The following is a 21,356-nucleotide window of genomic DNA, read 5'->3' on the forward strand; positions in this document are numbered from 1 at the left end:
AGGGTGGTAACTCTGCGGCCCCCTTCATTGAACCTGTAGCCCCCTAAATCCAAATCTTTTTCTGTGGCCCCCCTGAAATTTGCCATGGCCCCTTTGGGGTCATATGGCCCCAGGTTGGGAACACTGGACTAGACTACACTGATGGCCAGTCAGTAGATGCACTGAAACAGGCCTTTAGGCCCACCGAGTCTGGGCCGACCAGCGATCCCTGCACATTAACACTATCCTACACACAGTAGGGACAATTTTTATACATTCACCAAGCCAATTAACCTACAAACCTGCATGTCTTTGGAGTGTGGGAGGAAACTGATCATCACAGAAAACGCCCATGGGGCTTTCATGGGGGGAACGTACAAACTCCGATTGAACCCAGGTCTCTGGCGCTGCAAGTGCGGCAAGGCAACAACTCTACCGCTGCGCCACCATGCTGCCTAGTTCTGGTTTCCATGTTCAGGAAGGATGTTGTTAAACTGGCTGTGTCTTTTTTCTATGGAGCATAGGAGGCCGAGATGTGACATTAAAGAGATAAATAAAAAGTGATAAATAAAATCACTAGACGTATAGATAAGGCGAACAGCCACAGACTTTTCCCCAGGGTTAGGGAAGTCTAAACCAGATGGCATGAGTAAACTTTTCTGTGGCCCCCCTGAAATTCACCTTAGAGAGAGAAAAGATTTAAAGGGGGCCTGCAGGACAATGCTTTAGATGGCGGTGGGTACGGGCGATGCAACGAGCTGCCAGAGGAGGTAGTAGAAGCCAGTAAAATTACAACATATAAAATATACTTTGATGCTTCATGAAGGTTTGGAGGAATATGGGCCAAACAGAGGCAAGTGGCATTAGCTCAGTTAGGCAAACTTGGTCTGCATGGGGCCCTGTTTGCAAGTTGTATAATTCTCTGAATTCAACTCGATGCACAGACCAGCTCCTCCACAATTCGACCCATATGTTCACTGTTTACCAGATCCCAATGTTTTTAAGTTATGCTATGAAGATCAAGCACCTTTCTCACGTCAGTATAAATAGGAGTGGCTGTTGTGCCCGTGCCTTACAAATCCAACTCGTTCAATAATCTTTTGGTGTCAGTGGCTGGGTTTGCAAATAACAATCACTATCTACTATCTTTGCTACAATGCTGTTGAGATAAGTACAGATGTTCGTGTTGTAATTCAATAGTATCAGGTCATTTATTTTTCCATTATTGTGAAAAACGTCCATGCAGTTAATACAAATAAAGCTTAACCTCTAGGATTAGTTCTCTGGCCAGCTTCCATCCCCTTTTTATTCTGTAGCATCAAAGGATAAGATCTTGTAACTCATCACTATTCTCCTCAAGGTTTCAATCTTTGCGGAAATCCATTGCCCAGATGTATTCTGCAGTTTGATTTTTATCCATCTGAGATTTCTCCATCCATCCGAGATTTCTCCATCCATCCATTCCATTCCACCTTGCTGAGGTGATCACATTCATATGTGATCACCTCAGTGACCTCACCTCTTGGGAGGTCACAGAATGTGTAGGAAGGAACTGCAGATGCTGGTTCAAACCAAAGATAGACGCAAAAAGCTTGAGTGACTCAGCGGGTCAGACAGCATCTCTGGAGACGAGGAATAGGTGACGTTTCGGGGCGAGACCCTTTTTGGCTACTTACCCTTGGACCGTGACCCCACAGATGGAATGTGTAGGAAGGAACCGCAGATGCTGGTTTAAAACAAAGATAGACTCTAAAAGCTGGAGTAACTCAGCGGGTAAGGCAATTTTCTGGAGAGTAGGAATAGGTGACGTTTCGGGTCGAGACCCTTCTTCAGTCTGACCCGCTGAGTTACTCCAGCTTTTGTGTCTATCTTGGGAGGTCACTTGCGTTCCTGACTTTCTTGGTGTCGAACGATCAGGTTTGATTAAGCACGGCCTGAACCGCAAGCTTTACAGTCGGCAGGATTGCTATTTATGTCCTTCTCCGCATATTTTTGCTTATATTAATGAATAACTCCTCGATGAAGTGTTCAATTGCCTCATTTATTGTTTTGAATGTGAACCCACTCATCTGAGACCTGATGCAGGATTGTTTTTGCATTATTATCCTTGCAACAGCAGGGAAGAATATCCCAAAGTAGTAAAGCAATATCCTGGCAGATTTACTGCCAGATTTAGCACCACTGGCAGGAGCCTTTAAAAAGTCAGCCACTGAACCTGGTTACTGCTGCTGTCTTACAAGCCTATTACTCACAGTCACAATCATTATTATCACATCGACAGCACATTTTTCAAATGGTACTTGCTTCTTAGCCAAGTTTCAATTCTTCCTGCTCCCAGCAGTATCATAAAACATGCTTTGCATGATGCCACATGGCTGCCGATGTGACTTTATAAATCATGGCAGTAATTTCGAGAAAACTTGCTGAACATAAGTCGTTTGCCACAACCTGAGAGAAGTGACACTGGGCAATGTTCTGTTCAGCCACCCAAGACATGTGCTGCAAATTTTAAAATGAGGTGTCCTTTGTAAGTCTCACAGGATCAACAAACGGTCCTGCATAGGTTTTATACGCTGATTATATTCTGATCCGAGAATGTTAGCGGCGTAATGATTCAAAATAATGCCTGCGATAATACAAACCACAGGAGCATTGCTCATGTGTGTTACAATTCAGCAGAACCCCAACACTGATGGGGCTTTCTCACGGGGCGACTTGACGCAAGATGTAACCAGAGTGAAGTGGTCGTGGTCTAGCACGATATCACACGATATAACGGGGGGTAGATAAAGAGTTCCCACGGGTACTCGGCATTTCTGTTATTTGTGCGAGTGACTTGTCCGTCTCCCGAGCTTTCCCGTTAAATCTTGAATGAACATTGTGAACTGTGAAGTGTTGTTAAATCATCACGTGGCACAAATGATGTCACTTTTTTTTCCACACACTATAAATATCCTCCCTTGGTTGAATTGGCTCATTTGGAGACATGCCTGTACTAAGTAGTTTCGAGTACAGGATGGTGGTGTTTTTCATTGACGCGCTGTATGCAGCAGCCCTCTATGTGAATCGAGGACGCTTGCGTGAAGGCAGAAGGGTGAGATTAATTAAAAAGAGAATTAAGAGGAAGTCTCACTGGGTGAAGCCCATCTTTCAACGGAGACCTCTATTTGGACAATATGATAAACTGCTTAATGTGCTGTGCGAAGAGGATAAAAGTGCATTCACAAACTTTGTCAGAATTCCACCCGAGCTCTTTAATGAGCTGAAGAATAATTTGGGACCTCTGCCGAAGAAGACTGACACGGTAATGAGAAAGGCACTGGAACCAGGGTTGCGCATAGCAATCACCCTCCGCTACTTGGCCTCAGGCGATTCTTATAAAAGTCTTCCCTTTATATACGCGTCTGTTGAGGCTATTCCTACAACGGCTACTGGGGAGGCAACCTGAAATCCACCTTGCTCATCCTCTCCCTGCTCCAAGGAGCCCACAGGCAGTGTTATCTGTGGCATCTCCTGTTGCCTTTCCACCTGTCTCTCTTGCTGCGTCTCCTCCTCATTCTCCTGCATGGCAAAAACCTTTCTGACATGCTTTACCCCCTTTCTTTGAGCTTTTCTGGGAGCCATCTCTGCAAGTGTTCCAGTGAAAAAGATTCTCCAACAATGACAATGAGGTGGGACGTCCTCGATGGACACATGTTCCATTGGCGATATTGAGACCACCTTTTTTACTCACCTTCTGTCCCCTCTGTCCAGCTTCCGGGTTCACCGTTCGCAGGAGTTCCCACAGTAACCGCAAGAGTTATTACGGATATCGCACGGATATCGCACTGGCCACTACGTTCATATAATGTTGCAATGCTCAACCACAAGTGTACAAGTCACTCTTGGAGAGATTCAAGCTTGCTTGAATTTTCTCCCGAGTCAACAAGTTACACGAGTACCTGCCGTTAGCGCCACGGTGGTCCACGAATGCCATACGGTTATCGTACGAGGTTCCCACGATGTTCAACTCTGGTTACCTCTTGCGTCAAGTCGCCCCGTGAGAAAGCCCCATGAGTCCTGCTTCAGATTTGTGTCATGGATGCTTGCTAGTAACAACAGCATGTACTACAAATGTTAATTATATACTATTACTAAAATAATACCCTTCAAAGGCACAAATGTGGAACACTGAATATGTTGGTTGATCGCAACTAGAAGGAGGTAGGAAAAAAAATTAATATGTGCATTATATGTCTTCATCATTACCAGGTATCCTGAGCTCCTAATTGCTGGAACGGGATGCCTCTCTGTTATATTAAAAAAACATTTTAATTCAGAACAGATTTGGTTGCTAGTGGGGTGTAATAAATTCCCACTTTTACCCAATCTCCACAATACCAGACATGACCAGATGCAGGCTATGTTCTTCTCAGTCGCTACAGAATTCTATTAAGATAAATATACCCGGTGACCTCCTTTCCATTTCTCTATCACCGTGTCTTTGACCATGCGCTTGACAGCTGAACCTGACCGTCAGTTTCCCAGTCGAGTTCCAGATTTAGAACCATTGGATGATCCAACGGGAGATGTATTCTCACACCCAGTCTCCAGCTCCACCCCTCCTTCAGTACGTTCTTTGTGTCGTTACGGTGTACCGGCACCTCTCAGAGGTTCAACATCATTATTTTGTTTTCCGGCCATGTCTCACATAGGTTTATTAATCACGCCTTCTAGCACCTTTAGTGTACTGACAAAGAGCTGCCTTCCTTTCACTCAAATCTCTAAGGTTCACACACACTAGCACGCAAAGTCTACGCAAAAATACCCAAAGAATAAAAGAATACAGAGAGACTGGCATTCGTTAGATATAGATGCACATCTGACCTTCTGAACCCCCCACTGTAATATGTTTCAATCTCTTTTCATGACATGCAAGCTCCTGCCATCAAGCAGCACCGAGGGAGGCTGGTTGTCTTCTGGGCTTCCTTTTAGATCAATGATCTTGCACGGAAACAGATGCTGTATCCAGGCTAAAACAATGAAACCTTCCAAAGGTGCCAGTAGTGGCTTTCAAAGGCCCTTTACAGCAGGGAAAAAAAAACATTCCTTAGGAATGATTGAACAGTAAATAACAGCAGAATCTTCTTCAGAAGCGAGTTACTCATACTGAGGTAAAGCAGAAATGGAAATGCATCTTGCATGTGCTTTTATGTGTAGCAATGCATGATGACAGAACAAAATACGTGAAGCAACGTGCCCCATTGTGAATGCCACAGGGTACAATACCCTGTAAATAAGACAGACTGAGTTGCTATTGCAAGCAGAGCAGCTTAACTGAGACCAAGAAGGAGCTGTAAGCAGACACAAGCCACTGCAAATGCTGGTGTCATGGGTACATCACGGAGTGCTGGAGTAACTCAGCGGGTCAGGCAGCATCTTTGGAGAACATGGATAGGTGACGTTTCACAGAGTGCTGGTGTAACTCAGCGGGTCAGGCAGCATCTTTGGAGAACATGGATAGGTGACATTTCACAGAGTGCTGGAGTAACTCAGCGGGTCAGGCAGCATCTGTGGAGAACATGGATAGGTGACGTTTCACAGAGTGCTGGTGTAACTCAGCGGGTCAGGCAGCATCTTTGGAGAACATGGATAGGTGACGTTTCACAGAGTGCTGGTGTAACTCAGCGGGTCAGGCAGCTTCTTTGGAGAACATGGATAGGTGACGTTTCACAGAGTGCTGGTGTAACTCAGCGGGTCAGGCAGCATCTGTGGAGAACATGGATAGGTGACGTTTCACAGAGTGCTGGAGTAACTCAGCGGGTCAGGCAGCATCTGTGGAGAACATGGATAGGTGACGTTTCACAGAGTGCTGGTGTAATTGACCTGCTGAGTTACTCCCGCACTTTGTGTTCCATGCAAGGGATTGTAGTTAATGTTTCATGGCCATACATAGTGTTAACAAAACAATGAAATTAATAATTGCAACAGCAATAACAGGTCTGTAAATACAGGACTCATCAATAACATAATAAACTATAAGATTTCAAAAAATTAAGAAAAACAAAATTAGTGCAAATAAGCTCGAAGTCCCTAGTGCAATCAAGTCAGTTGAGTTCATTGTTTAGTTGGTGTTTGTAGCATTCAAGAGCCTGATGGTTGTTGGGAAGAAGCTGTTCCTGAACCAGGAGTTATCACTGTCATACTTAGACTTCCTTTATGAATCTGCATCACCTAACTTGAATAGCCAAGAATCAAAGATTGAGGACCTCCTGGTTCATCCAAGGCTTCTGGTTGAGCAACACTTGGATGGTTTTGGTGGGGGAAAAACTCCTCCACATATTTCCTTATGAAGTCAGTAACAACTGTGGTGTTCAGAAATCTGTTCAGGTCCTTTGCCAAGTCCTTGAACCTTGCCCAGTCTACCAACCCAGAGCAATCCCGGAGTCATTCCTCTGTCTCTGTTGACCAACTCTGTGCAGTCCTCACCGCTGGAGTATCTCATCCTGCAGTCTACATTTTAGTAAGATGCTGGACTGAAACAGCCACTGATGTTTTAAGGCCATTGAAACCAAACATTGAGTTTGGGACATCATGATTCTGTACCATTGTAACCACACAGCAGAAGACAATCAGAAATGCTTATCTTAATTGGCCCTCGTTGAAAGGATGAGATCAAGAACGGCATGAATTGACCAGGAGAGGAGAAACAAATTCTCCAAAATACCTGCGTGTGATAAATAAAGACCAGCTTCAGTCTCCACAGTCACAGCACACTGCCAACTTCCTCTCAGCCATTTTACACAATGACTCCAGGTCAAGACTTGCTTCACATAGTTTAACCAGAAATTGCTGCACTTAAGTTAAAATGAAGCCTGAACTAAAATGTTAAATAATTTCACACACAAGGTGGCACATTTGAAACTGTTGGAATCTCTCAATCGAATGTCCATTGCAGAATAAAACCACTGATTGTTCATTTTCAGTGATAACTCTGTAACGTAGATGGTCATGCAACAACAGAGAACAATATTTCATTAAAAAAAACATGTTCCACACCAAAATGACTTAACTCTTTACAAACCTTCTGATCAAGACAATATTTATCATTCGGCTGACAGGATTTACTATGTTGATTATTATGTATGACTATCAGAACACAATGTATAGATGAGACTTCATTTATATTTTACTATTATTATTGAATCAAAAATCACACATTTTTATATTGTTTATGAAGCTCGGAATACTGTTTGCAGTGAGCCTCGGTTTATCTGGAATAGACTGTAGACATTACATGAACAAGAGCTAATGAAGACTATGTTTCGGAGACTATAGTAAAATCCTGAACTGAGAAAGAGGCCATGTCTCCGTCAGCTGCTTAAAACAATCGTGTAATAATTCCACAACCCACAGCCATGCAAAGACTTTTAAAAAGTACCTCCACGTAGACATTATCATTCCTGGCAAAGTCGCCCTTCTTTCGCGGAAGAATATGAATATGCACATGCTGTACAAATAAAAGAGGGGAAAAAGCCGTTAGAGGGATACAATATCATTTCGGAGAGTATTTCACAGAGTGAAGATAGGAGTTAACAGGTACATTTTTCTAAGCGCTTGTGTTAGAGAGGAAAGCAAATTTGCTTTTGGAGATTGAATTTTCACTTTTAAATATTTTTGATATTCATCATAAAATAACTGCTGCTGAAAAGATAGCCCTAGACGGTAAAAAAGTAGGTTTTATTAAAAAAACCTATTGAAGTCTGCAGGAATTTACAGACAATTGCTTGAATTCATTTTCCATAAGAATTTGTATGATCGGTTTTATATCCCAGATGACAAGATTACCAAGCCTGGCTGATTTCTTGCAAGTAAAAAAGGACATCTACTGTGACTATAGTTGAAGGGCAGGATTGTGTTTTCAAGTCATATCTTCTGATGAAAAACCCCTTGTAGAACGAGGAGTATGATTTTGAAGAAAATCTAACACTAATGGAACAAAGTAATACCAGTACACGCAGTCCTTAATCTTATATGCAGATGCGTAGTTTTGTATCAGTAATGAATGACTAAAAACAATAAAAGATGTGTAATATTATGTGGAGCAAAATTGAAACAAAAATAGTCAAATTTAATTGTGTTGGAAGGAACTTCAGATGCTGGTTTAAACTGACAATGAGACACAAAGAGCTGGAGTTTCAGCGGGTCAGACAGCATCTGTGGAGAAAAGGAATAGGTGACGTTTCGGGTCAAGACCCGACTGAGAGTAAGGGGAAAGGGAAACAAGAAACATATTCGGTGATGTAGGGAGATATAGAACCAATGAATGAAAGATATGCAAAAAATAATTACGATCATGAAGGAAACAGGCTACTGTTAGCTGTGTACTAGGTGGATCTAGTATTGGGGAAATTGGGAAGGGCAAGTTAATGAAGTGTGTGTGGAGGAGCCTTTTGGGACAATTGACCACAGTTCGATTATGTATAAAATAGTTATGGAGAGGGATCACGTGTTAAAATGCTCAACTGGGGTAAGGTCAACTTTGAGGGTATGAGAGAAGGTCTCGCTCAAGTTGACTGGAGCAGGTTATTTGAGGGAAAAGGAACATTGGCCAAGTGGGATGTTTTTAAAAGTGTACTGAAGAGAGCTCAGGATATATGTACGTCCACGTTGGTGTGAAGGGCAAAGCGGGCAAACGTAAGCAAGCTTGGCTGACGAGGGAAATTGAGACGTTGGTCAAAAACAAGGATGCATGGGACAGGTATAGGCAGCTGGGATCAAGTGCATCCCTGGAGGAGTTTCGGGAACTAAGGAGCAAACTAAAAAAGGGGATCAGAAGGGCAAAAAGGAGCCAGGAGATAGCTCCGGCAGGTAGCATAAAAGACAATCCCTAAAGATTTTGTGAATACATTAGGGAGAAAAGGGTAACTAGAGAGAGAGTGGGACCTCTCAGGAATAATAGCGGTCACCTCTGAGTGGAGCCACAGCAGATGGGCAAGGTCCTCAATGAGATTTCTCCTCTGTATTTACCGAGGAGAAAGACAGTAGGATGGAGGAAATTGGAGTAGTCACTGGAAGTGTCATGAGAGCAGTCAGGGTTACCGTCGAGGTACTGTCGTAGACAAATCTCCGGGGCCTGATCAGATATATCTGAGAATATTGCGGGAAACTACAGAGGAAATTGCGGGAGCCCTGGTTGAAATTTACAAGTCATCCTTTAATACAGGAAAGGTGCCGGACGATTGGAGGGTGACAAATGTTGTGCCTCTTTTCACGAAGGGCTGCAGGGAAAATGCTGGGAACTATAGGCCGGTGAGCTTAACATCTGTATTTGGTAAGTTACTGGAGCAGTCTGAGGGATAGGATATACAAGCATTTGGATGGGCAAGGGCTGATTAAGGATAGTCAGCATGGTTTTGTACGTGGGAGGTCGTGTCTGACAAATCTGTGATTTTTTTGCAGACGTGACCAAAAAGGTTGATGACGGCAGAGCTGTAGATGTTGTGTACATGGACTTCAGTCAGGCGTTCGACAAGGTGCCGCATGGTAGGCTGCTCTGGAAGGTTAGATCTCATGGGATCCAAGGAGTGATAGCTGAATGGATAGCAAATAGGCTCCATGGAAGGAAGCAGAGGGTGATGGTGGAAGGTTGCTTCTCAGAATGGAGGCCTGTGACTAGTGGTGTGCTACAGAGTTTGGTGCTGGGCCAGTTACTGTTTGTCATCTACATCAATGATTTGGATGAGAACATACAAGGCAAGATTAGCAAGTTTGCAGATGATACAAAAGTTAGTGGTTTTGCAGATCGTGAAGATGGTTGTGAACGATTGCAGCAGGATCTGGATCGATTGGCCAGGTGGGCGGAGGAATGGTTGATGGAATTTAATACAGGGAAGTGTGAGGTGTTGCATTTTGGGACGCCTAACAAGGGCAGGACCTACACATTGAAAGGTAGGCCTCTGGGGAGTGTTGTGAAGCAGAGGGATCTAGGAGTACAGGTGCACAGTTCCTTGAAGGTAGAGTCACAGGTAGATAAGGTGGTCAAAAAGGCTTTTGGCACTTTGGCCTTCATCAGTCAGAGTATTGAGTTTAGAAGTTGGGAGGTCATGTTGCAGTTGTATAAGACGTTGGTGAGACCGTATTTAGAGTATTGTATTCAGTTCTGGGCACCATGTTATAGGAAAATATTGTCAAGCTTGAAAGGGTTCAGAGAAGATTTACAAAGATGTTGCCAGGACAAGAGGGTGTGAGCTATAGGGAGAGATTGAGTAGGCTGGGTCTCTATTCCATGGAGCGTGGGAGGATGAGGGGAGATCTTACAAAATCATGAGAGGAATAGTTCGGGTAGATGTACAGAGTCTTTTACCCAGAGTATGGAAGTCGAGGACCAGAGGATGTAGGTTCAAGGGGAAGGGAAAAAGATTTAATGGGAATCCGAGGGGTAACTTTTTCACAGAGAGGTTGGTGGGTGCATGGAACAAGCTGCCAGAGGAGGTAGTTGAGGCTGGGACAATCCTATTGTTTCAGAAAGAGTTGGACAGGTACATGGATGGGACAAGTTTGGAGGGTTATGGACCAAGCGCAGGCTAGTGGGACCAGAGTAGATGGGACATTGTTGGCTGGAGTGGGCAAGTTGGGCCGAAGGGCCTGTTTCCACATTGTATCACTCTATGACTCTATGAGAACGAATACAGACAATTAGACTCAGCTGGTGCGACTTGGGTGGGGGACGGATGCAGAGAGGGGGGGGGGGGAATGCAAGGATTTTTCCATTTAAACAGGTGAAGGTAGGGACCAAAGATTGGTCTAGTGGTTCCTGTGCTCACTTCAAATAAACCAGCATAAAGCCAGAGTCAGTTCATCATTGTCGCAACAACGCATACACAAAGTCAGAGTTCTGTTGCACAAAATAAAAGTACGTCTAGAATGGTACAAAAGTTTTTAGGATTAAGGGTAAAAAAAAATGTCAAATTGCAACCCAGCCTGAATTCTGTAGCTTTATATTTCTGGTTGTCTATCTTTTTTTAATTTTTGCAATAAATGTTTACCTCAAATATTTGTGATAAACATATGAATTGGTTTATGCAACACAAAGATAATTGAGTGGCATAAGCTAAATGTAATGTCTTCACAATATTGGAATAAAATAAAATAAAACAGAAAATGTCGGTAATGCACAAGTGAATTGGCAACATCCATGGAGAGAGAAGCATGGTTAATATTCAGATCAATGACTTTTCACATGAACACCTGAATCATTAGTTGCGATGAATAATCATTAACCTGTGAGGTTCTCAGAGGCTACCCAATCTACTCATCATTTTCAGTCATTCTTGTTTTTATCCTTAAAGGACCTGTCACACTTAGGCGATTTTTTAAGTTAACATAGGTTGTCGAGAGGTGACATAGGTTGTCGCCGGTGCTGACTTCGGTTTTTTGTTGTTTTTCGGCGACCTGCTACGACAATGACAGTCGCCGGCAGTCACCTAAAAATACCTTAGTGGGACAGGCCCTTAAGGCTTCTGCAATACATTCCTTTGTATTCTTGCCAAGACAAAACAGACTTCCAATAGAGCTAATGTGACCACCATGATATACAGCCAACATAGGATAGACAGCACAGCATCCGTTTAAGGTCCATGGATTCAATAACTGGCCACCTTCCACCACATTCATACAAGAAATCTTCAAACTTCATGATAAAGGTCAGAATACAGTACTTAACTGCTTCACAGATGTTTTTTAATGATTTATTTAGATGGGGCAAGAAAATGTTGCACAGAGAACATTATAGCACAAGAACAGGCCCTTCGGCCCACAATGTCTGTGCTGAGCATGATGCCAAGACCAACTCTTATCAACCTGCACGTGATCCATATCTCTCCATACACTGCATATTCATATGCCTATCCAAAAATCTCTTAAATACCACTATCGTATCTGTGTCCACCACCACCCCCGGCAGCACGTTCCAGGCACCCATCACCCTCTGTGTAAAACAGTTGCTCCACAGATCTAATTTCATCTTTGCCCCTTTCACCTTAAAGCCACACCTTCAATTCTTTGTTTCTTTCCAAGGTACACAAAAATGCTGGAGAAACTCAGCGGGTGCAGCAGCATCTATGGAGCGAAGGAAATAGGCAACGTTTCGAGCCAAAACCCTTCTTCAGACTCAGACAGGATGCTTCTTTCTATCCTGAGCGGGGGGGAAAGCTATTCACTGTACCTCAGCATACGCGACAATCGTAAACTAAATTAAACTAAACGAAAGATTCTGACTGTCTATGCCTTGCTATAATGTTATACTTCCAGCATGTCTTCCTGCAACCTCGAGCATTCCAAATAAAATTCCAAGTGTCCAACCTCTCCCTGTGGCTAATACATCCTAATCTAGGTGCTTTTTTAATAGTATGGATTTTCCACCTGGAATTGCAATATAAATTTGGCAAAACTTTAAAACTGAGCACATCCAAATTCTCTGCTTTCTGATAGAGCATAGTGCAGGGAAGGTCATTGCTGACTTCCCATAGTCTGTAGTCAACACCATTTTAATGAGCTGAATTATGCTTAACCGATGCTGTTTGCAAGACCATGATTTCTCTGGGGTCGAGCTCTGGTAAAAAGATACCAATGTTGTCTAATTGCAGGACCCGAGACAACAAAATGTCAATGCTCTACATAAACTAATCATTCAGCAAACTGGTTCCTGCTTCTCCATTTGTAACACAGAGGCAACCTCGAGCTCGTTCTGGGATTCATCCGGAATTATTCTTCCAATGGCATGAATTCCCCAGAGTGAAAACGTACCCATGTTTGGAACTTGAGTGATGCAGTGTTCTGGGAGGTGTTGGCTTCTGAAGCAGTTTCACCGGGAATGTCTTTTGGAACAGGGCAACAGATGGGAGAGCGTAGACCGTAAATCATTTATTCAAACAGTATGCAGTTTATACCTCCTGGGACCGTGCAAGAAAGCATTTGTTTGAATTAGTGTTCAAGGGCAGAAAAATGTAACAGAACAGTAAATAGCCTGGAGCAGGGAGACACCTCCAATTTTGCACCACCACTCTGAGGCCATGGCCTTGTCCAAAGCATGTAGATTATGCTCTTGTGCTGTTTTGTGTGTTTATTACTGAGGCACAAGGGGCGAGATTGGAACCTTTTGCTTTACTGGGAGCAGGGAGAGTCAAACAGCGGGTGGGAAACAAAACAAAACAAAACATGGAGTCGCATGAGTGGCTTTTTCACCCAGTCATTTACTAAACATGCATTGTTCAAGAAGGAAATGCAGATGCTAGAAAATCGGAGGTAGACTAAATTGCTGGAGAAACTCAGCGGGTGCGGCAGCATCTATGGAGCGAAGGAAATAGGCAACGTTTCAGATCAAAACCCTTCTTCAGACTGATGCAGGGTGGGGGGGGGGGGGACGGGAAGAAGAAAGGAAGAGGAAGGGCCAGAGAGCTGAGAAGGGGAGGAGACAGCAAGGGCTACCGGAAATTGGAGAAGTCAATGTTCAGGCCACTGGGATGCAGACTGCCCAAGCGGAATATGAGGTGCTGCTCCTCCAGTTTCCGGTGGTGCTCACTCTGGCAATGGAGAAGGCCCAGGACAGAAAGGTCGGATTCGGAGTGGGAGGGGGAGTTGAAGTGCTGAGCCACAGGGAGATCAGGTTGGTTAATGCGGACCGAGCGGAGGTGTTCGGCGAAACGATCGCCAAGCCTACGCTTGTCTCACCGATGTAGATCAGCTGACATGTAGAGCAGCGGATGCAATAGATGAGGTTGGAGGAGGTGCAGGTGAACCTCTGTCGCACCTGGAACGACTGCTTGGGTCCTTGAATGGAGTCGAGGGAGGAGGTAAAGCAATTTTGTCTACTAAACATGCATTTCTGAGTTTCCTTCACAATGAGGTTCAGTGGAGGTGATGGCAATGAGCATGATGCCGTTGCAGCTCTGTCATCTAACACCACAATGCGATGACGATTTTGGAGCCGACCGAACAAAAACAAAGACAATGGAAGGCAAACAAGCAAAGGGTGTCAATAGATTTGGTGACTCCTTGCTGGATGTGGTGCTGTAGGCTCCAGGGATGGTTGACAGGGATAGCGCAGTCCTTGCTGAAGTGAGGAAGACATCTACAAAAAGGGTTTGGGTCAGAGTAAGGAAGAGTGCAAGAGGATCAAGATACTGTGAACTAATAAGATCAGGAAAGGGGCTGTTCATAAGTGATAGGAGCCGAATTAGGCCATTCGGCCCATCAAGTCTACTCCGCCATTCAATCATTGCTCATCTATCATTCCCTCTCAATCCCATTCTCCTGCCTTCTCCCCATAACCCCTGACTCCCTTACTAATCAAGAATCTATCAATCTCGGACTTAAAAATATCCATTGACTTGGCCTCCACAGCCTTCTGTGGCAAAGAATTCCACAGATTCACCACCATTTCTGACTAAAGAAATTCCTCTAAATAAATGATCCAAGAAAATTAATTCAATCTTTCGATACCCTTGAGTTAATAAAGTTCTGGGCCCTTGAAACAGAACTTCAATCTCGACTTTCATTTGCACGTCTTGGTAACAGAGACCTTTAGCAAATTTCTGATGAATCAAATATTCATAACATTTATTTTATATTTATAGCTTGCGTTGCTTTGATTTTCCTCTTTTGCAATGCAATTTATACACACCTCAAGTACCTGACAAGTGGGTCTCAAGTAAATTAACTGTGATTAGTGTCTCCCACGTAATCAGTTTACTTCAATCTGTGCTCACTTTAATAGGCTGGTAATATTTTAAGCCCACTGAGATGCAATAAATGAAAGTACTTGTTCATGAGGATATTTATGCACCCCGAAATACCTTTGATTCAGTTGCATTTACATACATAATCATAACATTAACTCTTATTCTCATCATTAGTGCTACCAGCTCGCGGGCACAGTTGGTTGCATCAAAGAGTTTAATGCATGGTTGCTAAAATATGCTTTAAAATTTTTAAATGCTGTGCCCCCTTCAGGTATAAAGCACATGCCCAAGGGGCACATCGGACGATTTGCCAACACTAACATTCAGCTGAACCCACAACAAGTCTCTCTTGTTGAGACTGCAGTTACGTACCCAGAGACTTGTGGCATAGTGGGTGGCGCAGCGGTAGAGTTGCTGCCTTACTGCCTTACAGTGCCGGAGACCCGGGTACAATCCTGACTACAGGCGCTGTCTGGACGGAGTTCGTACGTTCTCCCCGCGACCCCGTGGGTTTTCGGTTTCCTCCCACACTCCAAAGACGGACATGTTTGCATGTTAATTGGCTTTGGTATAAATATAAATTGTGCCTAAAGTGTGTAGGATAGTGCTAATGTGCTGGTCGGTGTGGAGTCGATGGGCTAAATCTCTTTCTCTAAACTAAACTGAACTAAAACCTCCAAACAGTTTGCCGATATCAAACATTGAACTTCACAGATCATGCATCAATGCGGCAGAAGAACATTGGCTTCTGACATCATGTTCAGTGTGAGGTAGTGGCAGAGAGTGTGAGAGTTCAGCAAGGTTCATTGTGGGGTCAAGATACAGTTCCTGTGAGGGGCCGTTCCATGACATTATGTTTTTTAAAGAGGTCCAAAATCAGCTTGAAGATAGATGTTTTGGAGTGAAAATCCACAGGACTAATAGTACAGCGCAGGTTCATCAGGTTAATTCCCGGGATGGCGGGACTGTCATATATTGATAGAATGGAGCTCTGGAATGTAGAAGGATGAGAGGGTATCTTATTGAAACATATAAGATTATTAAGGGTTTGGACACGCCAGAGGCAGGAAACATGTTCCCGATTGGTTGGGGGAGTCCAGAACCAGGGGCCACAGTTTAAGAATAAGGGGTAAGCCATTTAGAACGGAGATGCGGAATTTTTCACACAGAGAGTTGTGAGTGTGTGGAATTCTCTGCCTCAGAGGGCGGTGGAGGCCGGTTCTCTGGATGCTTTCAAGAGAGAGCTAGATAGAGCTCTTAAAGATAGCAGAGTCAGGGGATATGGGGAGAAGGCAGGAACGGGGTACTGATTGTGGAAGATCAGCCATGATCACATTGAATGGCGGTGCTGGCTCGAAGGGCCGAATGGCCTACTCCTGCACCCATTGTCTATTGACTGTTCATGCATGCAACAGTGATGCCACTGAAGATGCCACTGAAGAAGGAATGTTGTTTACTAACACAGTAACACAGACCCTTTTGGAACTTATTTGTCAAAGCTTACTTTTAGTCTGACTGACATGCCAAAGAGACGGTCGTAGATAAACCTTGATCCATGTGATCTTATAGTCATAGTCGTACAGCACAGAAACAGGCCCGTCGGATCAACTTGCCCATGTCAACCAAGATGCCCCATCTATGCCAGTCCCACCTGCGGCATTTGGCCCATATACATCTAACCCTTTCCAAACCATGTACCTGCCCAAGAATCTTTTAAATCTTGTTATAGTACCTGCCTCAACTCTTTCTTCACAACTATCTCCTGGGAAGGATTCCATTGCCTGAGGTCATAGATTTTCCATATTCCCTAATTGTCTTTGCTTTTCCTTGCATCGCATTGCCTTTCCCCGGACACAACATGATGTTGGAGGAAGATGAGAAGCAAAGAGAAAAGGAATGATGCTCAGCCCAGATGCTGGGAACATCACGTTTTGGATAGCCCTTTGGACCTAACAATAAAGTTCGTACACTCCTCCAAGTATTCCGTGTCTTATTGTGCAGGAATTCAGGCACGCCTCTGGTGACAACCCTTCAATGTCTAAAGGGGCTTAATCTGCGAGTTTTGACGTTTGCCCTCGACTCAAATTCGCAGCATGGTCGACACCTGGTCCTAGGAGGTCCTATGAGGTCACTGGAACTCTCCATCATGCTCGAGGGAAGTTCCCGCATACTCGCAGCCTCAATTTGGTTGAGGAAGATTTTTCAGCATGTTGAAAGTTTTTCCGCAAGTAATATTTGGTCAGCATGGTTCTTTTGAACTCGTAGTGCAGTGGAGTGGGGTCGCTATGTAGTTACAGGCAGTAGAGGGCAGCCGTTGGCAATCTCCTTCACTGACCGGGCATTTTAATTGGCTCATTGGAGTTTTCAGGACTAAGGCAAACCGACCGGTAGTGTAAAATGCCCGCTAAACTTTATTAAACGTTGTCTGACTTCTTAAAAGTGTCTCCACCCCTTCTCTCCCCTTCTCTCCCCCCTCTCCGCTCTCTAAAGGACTTACAGTACACTGTGCAGCCGTCTTTTACCTTCCTGTTCATCGCGGGTGTGAATTTCAGACAGCGCTCCCCCCGCTTTCCCTGGCCCCGCCTTTGCGATATGTGTGTGTGTGTGTGTGTGTGTGTGTGCGTGGTCCGTCGATCCAGCTCGCAGTTTCAACGTTGATGGTCGATCCAGCTCGAGGTTTTCCAGGCGAGTGCCCTCGAGGTTGAAGACAGTCGCTGTAAAGTCGCGTTAGTGGGACAGGCCCTTACTGATATCACACAATTGCAAGAATGTAATCAAGCCTGGGTGGGCATACACTGAGAACTGTAAAGAAGCTCAATGTAGTATTATTTTCATTGGTATTTGATTGAGTTCACTGTCAAATGAGACAAGGAATCTCCAACTAGCTAATTATATTGCCGACAAAGAACATTGTTAAAATAAAATAACTATTTACAATAAAGCAACTAAATAATGATAATTGTTTCCTCATTATGGTCTTGACAAGAAAAGGTTTCCACTTCCGATGCATTCTTTGTGCTGTGATTTTGACAACACAGTAAATCCTGGTAACACTCTTTGTAATTTTACAAATAATTTAGTTGCAGCTGTCCAAAATTCACATTCAAATTTATTCAAATTCATCTTTAAAATAAAAGAGGATGAATCTGAACCTGGCAGATCACATATAATATTCAAAGACTAAAATTAATCTGCTATTTCTGAGTCACTTCAAGTTACTGCTTGGTGTAATTCAAAGAAAGGATGCAGGCATTGCATTCTGACCTCTGAGTACTGCAGTCAAATGCGGTGTCTGAACTCACCACATGAGAGTGTACATACATATCACAAGTACACAAATGTCCAAATAGATTACCTGGAGATTATTTACACTGAATGCCTTCAACGTTGAGCAAAACACAAAGGGTGTCAGGTGTTATGGGGAGAAGGCAAGAGAATGGGGTTTGGAGGGTAAGATAGATCAGCCATTATTGAATGGCGGGGTAGACTTGATGGGCCGAATGGCCTAATTCTACTCCTATAACTTATGAACTTATGACCAAAGTGCTGGAGGAACTCAGCAAGTCAGGTGTATGATGGAATACACAGGTGACATAGAAAATAGGTGCAGGAGTAGGCCATTTGGCCCTTCGAGCTTGCAGGTGACGTTGCAGGTTGAAACCTTTCTTCAGCCAGCAGGGTCCCAACCTTGTCCATTCTGTCCACAGATGATGCCTGGCCCGCTGAGTTCCTGCAGCACTTTGCCTTTTGCTCAAGATTCCAGCATCTGCAGTTCCTTGGTTCGCCTTTAACATTGACATTTTACCAGTGATGAACAGTACTGGTTTTTCACACAGAGTTGTGAGTCTGTGGAATTCTCTACCTCACAGAGGGCGGTAGAGGCCAGTTCTCTGGATACTTTCAAGAGAGAGTTAGATAGAACTCTTAAAAATAGCGGAGTCAAGGGATATGGGGAGAAGGCAGGAACGGGGTACTGGTTGTGGATGACCAGCCATGATCACATTGAATGGTGATGCTGGCTCGAAGGGCCAAATGGCCTACTCCTGCACCTGTTGTCTATTGTCTATTACTGCAGATTGTGTTTGACAGAAGAAAATTGGTGGCTGCAGGACAGCCGTAATCCTCTTAAAATAAACCTGAGTGGGATATTGCTGAACACATGTTGAACAGTCCTGTTGTGTGTGAAGCCAGAAAACCCAAGGCACAGGTGGAGGTGTGTTTGTACCTTCAAAAGGCAGCGAGGAAAGATTCAGTCAGTGAATGATGGATACCTCTGTGATGTCCAGGGTGGTCTGAATACATTTTGTTCTCTGCAGACACGAGCTTTGTCCTTTAGCAAGCAATAAGTGAAGGTTCTGTGCCTAGCTGCTTCCCCGAGGGTTTTGTGTCAGTGCCTGAGAATCCCACGCCAGTCATGTGGGGGTGTGCAAATACACACTGAACTCACTGGTGATCTGCCATCAATCAGGCAGCCTGCATGAATCTCGCCAACTAACTGCCTGCCACAAAGTATTGTCGCAAAGTATTGGAGCTTTCAGAAAGAGGAAGCTGTTAAATGCAAAGATCTGAAATGAAAGCAGTTTTTCTGAAATAAACTATGGATTGATTGGCATCCAGATAGGTAAATAATAGATGAGTTATTTTTCAATAATATGATACAAGATTCTTCATACAAAATAGGACCATTTATATGCAGCACAGTGGCACATCACAGCACCAGTGGCATCTCACAGCAGAGACCCAGGTTTGATTCTGACCTCAGTTGCTGTTTGTGCCAAGTTTGCACGTTCTCCCTGTGACCACGTGGGTTTCCTTCTGGTGCTCTGGTTTCCTCCCACATCCCAAAGACAGGCGGGTTTGTAGTCTGATGAAGGGTCTTAGAAACATAGAAACATAGAAATTAGGTGCAGGAGCAGGCCATTCGGCCCTTCGAGCCTGCACCGCCATTCAATATGATCATGGCTGATCATCTAACTCAGTATCCCGTACCTGCCTTCTCTCCATACCCTCTGATCCCCTTAGCCACAAGGGCCACATCTAACTCCCTCTTAAATATAGCCAATGAACTGGCCTCGACTACCCTCTGTGGCAGGGAGTTCCAGAGATTCACCACCCTCTGTGTGAAAAAAGTTCTTCTCATCTCGGTTTTAAAGGATTTCCCCCTTATCCTTAAGCTGTGACCCCTTGTCCTGGACTTCCCCAAAATCGGGAGCAATCTTCCTGCATCTAGCCTGTCCAACCCCTTAAGAATTTTGTAAGTTTCTATAAGATCCCCTCTCAATCTCCTAAATTCTAGAGAGTATAAACCAAGTCTATCCAGTCTTTCTTCATAAGACAGTCCTGACATCCCAGGAATCAGTCTGGTGAACCTTCTCTGCACTCCCTCTATGGCAATAATGTCCTTCCTCAGATTTGGAGACCCGTCTTGACCCGAAGCATCACCCATTCCTTCTATCCAGAGAAGCTGCCTGTTCCACTGAGTTACGGCAGCATACTGTGTCTATTTTTGGGTTTGGTGTAGACTAATTAGCCTCTGTAAATTGCCCCTTGAGTGCAGGAAGCGGATGAGAAAGTGCGATAACATAGAACGTACGTGGACAGATGATCGACGGTCGGCATGGACTCTGTGGGTCCAAGGGCCTGATTCAATGCTGTATCTTTCTTTCTTTCTTATAAAATCTTTTTATTCGTTTTTTTCAAAAGTAAAAACAAAAAAGTTAGGATAAACATAACAGTGATATTGATACATAGGGATCAGGGTTACATTAATGGCAGGTATAACCTAAATATGAGTCCAGTGTCAACGTACACATTGAATATAGACCTCCCGGTCTCTATGTAAATGTAGTTAAGTGTTTAAAAGAGAACTTATTTGTATAAAAACAAAAAGATAAAAAGAAAATAAGAGAAAAAAAAACAAAAAAAACCCCTTAAGCTAAAGAAGAAGAAAAAAGGAAGAAAAAAAAAGAAAAACAGAATCTGGGCTGCAAAGAGTTTGAACAATTTAAGGTACACAAAAAAGCTGGAGAAACTCAGCGGGTGCAGCAGCATCTATGGAGCGAAGGAAAAAGGCAACGTTTCGTCCCGAAACGTTGCCTTTTTCCTTCGCTCCATAGATGCTGCTGCACCTGCTGAGTTTCTCCAGCTTTTTTGTGTACCTTCGATTTTCCAGCATCTGCAGTTCCTTCTTCAACAAATTAAGTCCTTGTTTGTCGTCAAGTCCGTTCCAGCGTATACCAGTAAAAAAAATTATTATAACAGTTGGAGAGGGTGTATTTTCCAATTCAATTCAAATTTAATTATTTACGAAGACCTAAGTCTGAAATGTTAGCAATGAGTCACAGATAACAATTTCACCCTCCTCAACTTCTGTGACGATGCACTCGACGAGTCAGTCCAGGCACAATGAGCTGAATGGCCTCCCACTGGGCTATAATGTTCACGCCGCACTTCAAACCGAGTTTATCATGAGCAAAATGTCCCCATTTAAATCAACTGCATGCTGAGCAGTGGCATACTGAGATGGTTCTGCGTTCATTCTTCACTTCCTGCCGCATACTCTTTACTGAGCAGAAGTTGCCAAGACAAAACACTAATGGATTGTTTAACACGGAACTGCAGATGCTGGAAAATCGAAGGTAGACAAAAATGCTGGAG

General features: G+C 43.8%; 1 protein-coding gene across 1 annotated transcript in view; it reads right to left on the reverse strand.

The window, feature by feature from the left end:
- Positions 1–21,356, reverse strand: part of fhit (fragile histidine triad diadenosine triphosphatase) — a 725,671-nt gene that overhangs the window by 204,903 nt on the left and 499,412 nt on the right. Inside the window, exon 5 of the mRNA XM_033036631.1 lies at positions 7,400–7,468. Coding sequence (XP_032892522.1) covers positions 7,400–7,468 — 69 coding nt within the window. The remainder of the gene's footprint in view (positions 1–7,399; positions 7,469–21,356) is intronic.

This window comes from Amblyraja radiata, chromosome 18 (genome assembly GCF_010909765.2).
Source record: "Amblyraja radiata isolate CabotCenter1 chromosome 18, sAmbRad1.1.pri, whole genome shotgun sequence".
NCBI lineage: Eukaryota > Metazoa > Chordata > Chondrichthyes > Rajiformes > Rajidae > Amblyraja > Amblyraja radiata.